The sequence below is a fragment of the Propithecus coquereli genome, unplaced genomic scaffold (assembly GCF_000956105.1).
Source record: "Propithecus coquereli isolate 6110/MARCELLA unplaced genomic scaffold, Pcoq_1.0 Scaffold7, whole genome shotgun sequence".
Lineage (NCBI taxonomy): Eukaryota > Metazoa > Chordata > Mammalia > Primates > Indriidae > Propithecus > Propithecus coquereli.
The window spans coordinates 20,788,477-20,798,539 of NW_012153062.1; the positions used below are offsets into that span (position 1 = coordinate 20,788,477).

Sequence of the window (10,063 nt, forward strand, 5' to 3'; positions counted from 1 at the left end):
TTTGCTTTAATGACATTGTATGTAAAAGGGCACATGATTGCTGTAATTTTGTATTCATTATGGTTTCCTCAATAAATAAATGTACATTGGTGAATATTAGAGTGCTTTGTTTCTTTTATACATGTAATACTCAATAAAAATAATTTTCTACTTTTTACTTGACTTTTTCATTAAAGGTTTGCTGTGAGAAAATACTGGGATGATAAAGAGGTAAACATCTGCACAAGTCTTTAAAATACAGAAAGACTTTTTTAAATACAGAAATTACTTTATTATGGGTTTACATTGTAAAATAAAATTGTCTTCCAGAAAATTAAAATATAAAACAACTTGATAATACAATATGGTAGCTAATTATTTACAAACTCATTTTAAAGATTATACTTTTAAATTGAAGGTTGTGCCATTATTAAGTCTAGTATGCTTAGATCTTGAAACCTTCAATTACATTAAGTGTTTTCTCCTGTATGATCTGTTAATACAAAGTTTTCTCATTAAAATATAATTTGTTCAGGCAAGATCACAACATAAATTTGCTTTATAAATTTGATTATATATTACACACATTTGAAAAATACATGTTTAACATTCTCAACACTCAGAACACTGTATAGGCAGTGGGTTCTGTCAAATTTTCAAATTTTGTCAGGCAATTGCTTCTTAAAAGTCCTACTTTAATTTTTGTTTTTCTCCATGGCACTCCCCCCGCCCCCACCCCGCCCCCAATATATCTGCTTCAGAAAGACTTTGGAACTACAACAACCAAAATAATGTGCTACTAAGGAAAATGCCCACTCATTGATAGGTTCCAAATTCATTGTCTCAGCTATTTCAGACTAATTTTAGGTGTAAAAGCTCATAAATGGCATTCTTTCATGCAAAATAACTTACTGGGTTTTTAAAAACATAGTTGCTGTAAATTCTTACGGGAAATACACAGCCTTTACAATAACTTCTGATAGAACAGTTCAGTAAATTTCGCACTGCCCGCTCCCCCATTAAATACATTTTTTTTGACCGCTACTGTATAAGATGGCAATAAATCTGGTGCTCATTTGGAAAAGAACATATTCTTTAGATGAGCTTGTGTTTTGAAGACTTATGAAAAGGAATAAGAAGTCAACAGAGTGGCACTTCTGGTTTCCTTTTTTGGCCCCGCCACAGAGAAGATGGATGTAGTAAGAAAGTTGGAGAAAAAGAAAGTTCCAAGGGGAGAAGAGGGAAACTAGTAGTCATCAGCTAGAAAAGAGAAGAAGAAAGGTGATTTTTTTTTTTTTAAAGGGAAAAAAATTTAATAGTACGTAAGTTAAATTAAAAGAGCGATCAGTTCTTACTTTCAATGGTAAGAATACAGGTACTAGCTGCAGAGCCTTTATTGTTGACTGCTTTACACATATACTCTCCTCCATCTTCTGGGAAAGTTTCTGGTAAGTAAAGGCAGTAAGTTTCTCCCCTTTCAATATATTGGTAGTCTTCTCCATCCTGTAGTATTTCTCCTTCAAACCACCATGTCACTTCTGGTTTGGGTTCTCCTGTTACTTTAACAGTAAATCTAACTGGCTCACTGTCTACAACAGATGTGTTTTTAAGAGGCTTCTTGAACCATGGAGCTCCTAATCTAGTTTGTTCTTCGTCTTCAGTAGTGGAGCCATTCATTATGCTACCCTCTTCTTCCTCCTCCTCTTCTCTTTTCTGTATTAAAGTATGTGCATTCAGGTTAGTATTTCAAATACAATACTTTCAGGGCAGTGGTTTAGTAACAATTGTGAAGGTAAAAGTGTTAGAACATGTAAGTATGCTTACTAAAAGTGTACTTAATAACGTTCCAGTGACTTGAAAGCTATTAAAACATTTTTTTAACCCTTCTCATAAAACTATGGTTTTTAAGAGCATCTTTGGAAAATAAAGAATATGTCAGCCTGATACCTTTTGTAGTGCTGCATCAATTTCTCTTTGTTCAAATTGCATGCGTAGTAACTTTTGTTCTTCAATTCTTCTTTGTTCTTCTTCTTCTCTTGCCTTAGCCATTTGTTCAAATCTAGCTTTCATATTCACTTTATGAGTAAATGGGGCCTCACTTTTTTTTGCAGGCTTGATATCAACATCTTCTTCCTTCAAGAAAGTGGGCCAAGAATAACAAGTGTTTGTTTTCTAAAAACCAAGAACTAAAGCATCAGTAGTTCCGAAAGTAGTATTTGTAAGCACAAAATAAACATGTTTGATATGCATATTTGTGCTACACTGCAGACATGCAGATTTTCACTATTCCCCAATTCAGGAAAAGTGACCGGTATATTTAAGAAGCATTCATCTAATTATAATCTTTTTCTACCAATGTAAAGATAAACTCACTATCGCTGGGATCCCAGCCTATTTACCTAACCAATTCAGTGCTTGGTTTTGAGACTGAATAATAGAAAAAGGTCAGAATACTATATGTTCTTACAATTGTTAAAATACTCCTTTCTTACAACAGACTCCTTACTACTCTTCACCCTACTACTTAATATGAGAAATGTTTTTTTTCTGTTATTTTTCACTTCATGATTTTCCTTCCTTACCCTTGAGATGAATTCCATCCAAATTTACTGATGGTCAAATGCAGGGGTGGGTGTTTATAGGTAGAAAAACAGGTGAAGACAACTGTTGAAAAAGGCAATGGTTGGAACACGAAGTCATTAAAGTGAAATATGTGAGTCATCCATTTAGGGATGAGAGTTGGAAGCCATGGAAATAATTAAGGGAGTGATTTAAGAGCAGCAGGTCAACTATCAAATAGAGTCTAGGAAAAAGCCAATTTGGTAATGATGTCACTGATGGCCTGTGAGAGTAATTTTAATAGAGGTTAATACCATCATGGTTTCTAAAGTACTTTCATTCTAGTTCACTCTTGGTCTCTAAACTACTTTGGCTTTTGTGGCTCTCTGTAAATCTCACCATTTATATATAATACTGTGGGGAAATTGTTTCAAGGTACCACATCCAACTAAAGGGAAATTTTGAAACAAGCTGTAGGTTAATTGCCTATGTGAGAAAAATCTTGGTTCAGGGGTGTTTTCACATCAGCTTGAGTTGCACCTTGATTCCAATTGAAAGGAGTAGAAGGGGGTAAAAGAAAGTTGAGTGGTTTTTCTGGTTCTGAATGAGATTTTTATTTGATGTCTGAAAGACTAAGAAATACATATTAAACAATGATTTGATTACTTTTAGCTCAACAGATTTTTCTGAGACTTAAATAAAAAACAGGACCTCTTCACACTATACACTTAATACTATTTACCACATGAATGTTCAAGATAGAATATTTCAGCAGGTACAACAACGGCTATTATGACTGAGTCCCTCCCATTAATAACTTGCCTTCTGGATATTAGCATAAGTTTATGTATATTTATAACTTCATTTAGCTGCCTTGAACCTGTATTTAGAAAATAAAAAATTTGGTGCTGGTCACAGTAGCTCACACCTGTAGTCCCGGCTACTCAAGAGAGTGAGGTGGGAGGATATGTTGACCATTGAGCCATGTTTTAATCTCACATCCATTTATGCGAAAGAGCCAGTAATAGCAATAAAACAAGAGGTCACTTACCTACCTTATTTCCATTATTCTTACCTACCTTGTAGGGATAGGTATGACTGCTCTTTAACCAAAAAGGGAAGCAAGCGCATGCTGACTGAACTGTACTTTCTATGACATATTTACATCACTAAATCTCAACTGATATGGCCATCCGTCCACTAAATATTTGTGTTCTCTAGGGTTTTATCATTCACCTTCAAACTATTAACTTTCTGAGTGACTTTTACTCCTATACTTTCAGCTACTATCTGTAAAAGTTGCAATTATAGCTCTTCTCTGAGCTCAAGACCCGTTTTAGGTCTTTACCTTATCAAATATAGCTCAAACTTTACACGTCCAAAACAATTTACTCACCCCACCTTTCCAGATACGATTTCTCTGTAGCATCACCTAGTTTCCCTGGTAATCCTGAAGTAATGTTAGGTCCCTCACCAACCAACTGCCCAAAAAGCAGCCTGTTACCCAGTTTTGTTAAAGTTAGGTCTATTCTCCCTTGGCCCCAACTGCATGCCTTTGTGCCTATCTTCCAGCTCATCCTCCATGATCCCAGAATTATTTCATAAATGTAAGGTTTTTATTACTCTGCCCTACAAATATGGTTATTAGCATTGTTCCCCAGATCATAGTCCCTGCAAAGTTAAAAAGGCCCTTCAACTATCCACAACCTACTTTTACAACTTTATATCCTATCACCTATTCTTCTGTGAAGCTTGCCTTATAGTCCTTTGAACCTGTTTTTTTATAAGCCTTATCTGTAAAATTAGTATGAATAATCTCTGGAGTTTAACTCAAATACACTGGTTCCACCAATTCAACTAAAACATATCCCAATTAATATTTTTGATCCATTTTGCTACAGTGAACCATTTGATGTTCACTATAGGCTTTAACACTAATAATAGTTGTTTTGAAACAATGCTGGAGTGTGGAAGTCTGTCAAAGTCTCTTAAGATCTTGATGTGCTATTAGTTGCCAGATTACTATATGCACCAGTGGTTAATTGTAAGTATTAAAAGTTACTTCAAAGCCAATGTTATTTCTATTAAATTCATTATCATTACTGTACCATAAGTATGTTGATTATAAAAGTAATATACCTCATGAAAGTTTTCTGCTTCTCGCTCTTTAATTTCAAGGTCAATTGCTCTCCTTCTTGCTCGTTCTTCCTCTATCTTTTTCTGTATTTCTTTTTCAGACAACTGTCCAATTTTTTCAAACTTGCTTTTTAGATTTTTAGCCTGAATAGAGCCACTCCTTTTTAATTTGATTAATTCTTCATATTCTCTGCTCAATCCAAAGGTTTCACTTTCTTCCTCTTCCTTCAAAAAAATTAGATTTTATATGTTGAGTATCAGCAAGTTAGTTTGTATAATAAACTGTCCAAAAAGTGTGCATTTTTTCTCATTTGAAACCAAAAATAAAGCTTAAATAATCTCTTCCCTAAATGCAAGGTCCAAATTTACTAAGTAAAAGTATTGCTACAAGGCCAGGCACGGTGCCTCACACCTATAATCCTAGCACTCTGGGAGACCAAGGTGGGAGGATCTCTTGAGCTCAGGAGTTAGAGACCAGCCTGAGCAAGAGGGAGACACATCCCGTTCCCCCGCCCCCATCTCTACTTAAAAAATTAGCCGGGCATGGTGGCACACACCTTTAGTCCCAGCTACTCCGGAGGCTGAGGCAGGAAGATGGCTTGAGCCCAGGAGTTTGAGGTTGCAGTGAGCCATGATGACGCCACTGCACTCTACCCAGGGTGGAAGCGAGACTCTGTCTCAAAAAAAAAGTATTACTACAAATTTAGGGCTTCAGAAAACATTCCATTTAAAATATTTTCATCAGGGAATATGGCTAAAGTCCTCTAACATACCATGATAACCTGCTACAACTACAATATGCATGGCAAGATTAGTTTTTACTATGAATTGTAGAAAGATCTTTGTTAGGGGAAGGCAAAGAACACTGAACTAGGAGTCAGATATGAATTCTAGTTCTGGCTCTGATACCGTGTGGTCTTTTGTGTAGTTATTTAACCCACTGGGTATGATTTTCTTCATCTCTAAATAAAGACAGCATATCTCTAAAATTTCTTCTGTTTTTGATTTTATGGTAGTCTTATAAAGCTACATTAATACTCAAGCTAACAAGCATTTCTGAAGATACGGTCTGGTAAAATCTCTACATTTCTCTACATATCACTTTTATCCTCAATTATATATTCTATAGAGAAAGATAGAAAAGGAGTCAACCAACATTGGGCTCCAGTTCTTTGTTCCATTTTAATCTTGTTCTTTTATTCAGGTTCCTTTTCCCTGACTTTTCACATTTTTATTATTAATAATACTAGTCCTTTGTCAGGGACTTTGCTACACTAAATCCTAATCTCACTATGTGGAATGGCAAAATATTGCAGTTATTCCTAGTATACTTTTCCCAGAGAAGACCTAGAGTTCTAGGCAGGGTTTAAAAAGGGGGGATTATGGGTTGTCACAGTCTGTGATGTGACATGAGGCTTAATTTCTTGGCTTAACCAAGGGGTAAAAGAGAAAACTTATTCCTTTGTACTACTACCACTTTTCAGACTGTGTGGTTGAAAACACTCATAAAATACCAAAACTAACACATTTATGATACACATATCAACAATGTTTTCTAAATCATCCCGTTCAAAATTAACCATTGAACTAATAAGCTACAGTGTAGTGATGTTGGAATTGCCTTGCTACTTGGCTTGAAAACTCCGCACATTAGGTTGAGTCATTTAATAGCATCAGAATGTCTTGACAGTTGCATACTGCCCTATAGTAACTAGATTACATCTCGATAATATACTAAAATATACTTTAGAAGTGAATTTTCATAGACAATTCATTTTCAGCTTTCTATATAAAATGCTACTAAATTTTTTTAGGGGCAGGAAGAGGTTAGACCTTGGAATGTTTTCCTACAGCACTTTCATGGAATTTTATTTATATATTTATATTTATATGGCATTTATATTCTCTGGGCCAGCTAGATAATTTGCCAGCCACAGCCAGGGCAGAGAAGTAAAACTCCCCTTCCCACAGGCCCACTGCCCCAACCATGACAAACGGGCGACTTCCAAGAGATTGCAGCCTATGTGTAGGGATCTCCATCCACAGGGTTCTTGGAAGTTTGTAAGAGGAGTTACCAAGTTACCTACCAAACATGCCGTGGCACTGCCAGTCCGAGGCTGGGAAAGATGCTGCTTACTTTGCCCCAAGTCATCGGGCTGAGTGCTGGACCCTAACCCTTTCAGTGTATGTGGCCTGGCCCCCACCAAGGTAGGGGTAAAGACAGGTCCTTTTTTTTTTTTTTTTGAGACAGAGTCTCGCTCTGTCATCCCAGTTAGAGTGCAGTGGTGTCACTATAGCTCACGCCAACCTCAAACTCCTGGGCTCAAGTGATTTTCCTGCCTCAGCTTCCCGAGTAGCTGGGACTGCAGGTGTGGACTACCATGCCCGGCTAATTTTTTTTTCTATTTTTAGTAGAGACAGAGTCTCACTTGCTCAGGCTGGTCTTGAACTCCTGACCTCAAGCAGTCCTCCCACCTCTCAGCCTCCCAGAGTGCTAGGATTACAGGCGTGGGCCACCACGCCTCTTGCCCACGCCTCTTTCCCCCTCTCCTCTGGTGCCCATGCCCGGGCATCGTGGCACACACCTATAGTCCCATCTGTCCTGGAGGCTGAGGCAAGATTGCTTGAGCCCAGAAGTTTGAGGTTGCAGTGAGCTGTGATGCGTCACTGCACTCTACCCAGGGTGACAGAGTGAGACCCTGTCTCAAAGAAAAGGAAAAAAAAAAAAAGACTTGCCAAACTAATGAGCCTATTAGCATCTGTGATACTCCAATGGTTTTATCTTATTTTGATTAAATTTATCAGTTTAAGTCTTTGTTTCAAGGAAAATCAGTATAAATGGGTATATTAAGTACTCTAGAACAACAGTTCTCAATCATGGTGTACTCACATAATTCTGAAGTAAATAGGAATAAATATTTACTTAAGGAATTATAGTAATATCACAGTCACTTGCAAACCTATATATTTTTTTTAAACTAGCAAGGAAAGAGTAGAGAGTTATAGTACACTAGAAAGTACACATAACTATGCAGAAGCCTTTACCAAGTAAGCACCTCGGGAGTATGCTGAGTATCGTTTATGTGAATAATAATTACAAGGTTATTATAAGGTAATATAAATAAAATACTTAGCTTAAGAAATAGATATAATTTTTTGTTGTTTTTTTAGAGACAGGGTCTTGCTCTGTCATCTAGGCTGGAGTGGTGCATGGCTCACTGCAGCCTTGAACTCCTGGGTTCAGGTGATCCTCATGCTTCAGCCTCCTGAGTAGCTGGGACTATAGGTGTGGGCCACCGTGCCCGGATGATAGCTATTTCCTAAAATCTTACCTCTCCCATTTCTTGTCTCAGCTGTTCAAACTCCTGTTTCTCCATTTCTAGTTTATGCTTCCGTTCCTCCTCTGTTCGTCGTTTTTCTTCTTCCATTTTTTGTTTTAATAATTCTTCAAAATTAATTTCCAGTTTTCCCGGTGTAAGAGATTCTTGAGAAATTGTTTTATACATCTCTGGGGAGTCATCATCTACTACCTATTTAAAGTAATTTTTTTATCACTCTTGCTGAAATTATACATACTAAGAAGGGAATATTTCTAGAAGAAACTGGGATGTCTTGAATAGAAATGCTTCACATTGAACTAAAAACCAGGAGACTTAATAATAAACAAGAGAGGAATTACTAGAAAATGTAAGATTGAGGTATTTTGTGGTTATGGAGTAAATGGTAACTATTCTCCATTCCAGTGAACACAAAGAAATACTTTGACTTTATTTATGCTATAAGTCATTTGAATTAGACATTAACATTTTCTAATATTGAGAACATTTTTAACTGAATTAAAGTGAATCTCCATTCTGATAATTAAAATAGGGCATTTCAGTTAAATCATGGTCTTGTCTGAATGAATGAGATAACCCATCACGATCTCTTCATAATCAAGCAAAAACTGAAACTGAGGCACTGCAAAGTAACTTGTCTAAGGTCAACACGAATACTATGTGGCAAATTATCTGCCACTTAGCTGTGACCTTGGGCAAGTTACCTAGCCTAAGCCTGGGTTTCCTTATCTGTGACAACTTCCATAGGGTTGTCATAAGGATCAAAGAAAGTTTAGAAACACTTAGCAGTGTCTCTAACACCATAGTAAGCTCTCAAAAGGAAGTCTTATCCTTACATTATCATCCCTTGTATATAAGCAATCCCTAAATTGCAAATAGAAACTTTCTGATTTTTCAGTTGTTGACAGGGAATGCATTTGACCATGAAAAACAATTTTCTAATTCTGTTTTTCTGTCCACTGAAGGTATATACATATAAACCTCTGGCCTGAACTGTGACTCTGTGATTGAAATAGACAAAGGGGAACGAGAGGCAAGGGGTAATTATTCATTTGTTCCAACTTTTATCAAGACTTTAAACCCACACTTTACTACAGAACTAGTTTAACTCAGAAACAATGTTTAAATGGTTTTATGGTCCAAAGATTGCCAAAAATTTTTAATTTTATTATATGAGTTAACTGAGCTATAGTATGAAACCACAATACTTGGTCCTGGATAAGAAAACAATATAGATGAAGGAAGAAGTTTTTCTCTCTTGTCTTGATAGAGAAATTTCTCTAGGAAACTCGGTTTTGGTTTAACACAGTTTTTTCCCCTGCACTTTTTCCACTAGTGAATCACAGTAAAATGCAATTTTGGCCTAAAATCTGCCCCCAGGACTAGGTCTCCCGATCTTCACAGCTACTTCTCTTCTACCACTTCTGAACGTACTTATTTTCTAAAAAATAAGTCCATTCACAATGTCTGTAGGGTTTCTGTGTAGAAACCATTGGTGAATCAGGGATTTCCTAGTGTACACAAGATAGTTTGAATATCACATACTCCATAAATATTTATTGGATGTCTCTTACACTAGGTATTGTACCACATGCTTGGTAAATGGTCTCAGCCTCACCGAGTGAGAAAGACAGCCGTTAAGAGTTAACAATATGCCATTAGTGCAATACTAGGGGAGTACTAAATGCTGTAAGAATTCATAGGAGGTGTTTATTATCAGGAAAGGTTTTCAGAGTAAATGGAAGGTTATGAATAGAAGATAGCAGAGCATAGGTAAAGGAGAGAGGGACAAGCTTCAGACAGTATTTGTGAAGGCGGAGAGATCCTCACTTTGAAGACATAGAAACAAATTTAGTATATCTGGAACAAAGCAGATTAAGAAAGGATCAAGAAATGAAACTGAAGCAATATACTAGGGCAAGATTATTGAAGAAATTTGTTTTAAAAGTTTTTGGATTTTTGCTTAAGGGAAGTGGGAAAATATTAAGCAAAAAAGTAACAAAAGTAGTAGTAATCAAATTTGCTTTTTGCTTTTCTATTTTTTTTTTTTT

General features: G+C 36.3%; 1 protein-coding gene across 2 annotated transcripts in view; it reads right to left on the reverse strand.

The window, feature by feature from the left end:
• Positions 1-762: 762 nt before the first annotated feature.
• The window catches only part of NEXN (nexilin (F actin binding protein)), a 21,639-nt gene continuing 12,338 nt past the window's right edge, over positions 763-10,063 (reverse strand). For both annotated transcript variants that reach the window (XM_012661119.1, XM_012661118.1), the window contains 4 exons: positions 8,007-8,204; positions 4,678-4,899; positions 1,927-2,112; positions 763-1,692 (listed from right to left, as the gene is read on the reverse strand). In XM_012661119.1, the coding sequence (XP_012516573.1) occupies positions 1,324-1,692; positions 1,927-2,112; positions 4,678-4,899; positions 8,007-8,204 (975 nt within the window). In that variant the 3' untranslated portion in view covers positions 763-1,323. The remainder of the gene's footprint in view (positions 1,693-1,926; positions 2,113-4,677; positions 4,900-8,006; positions 8,205-10,063) is intronic.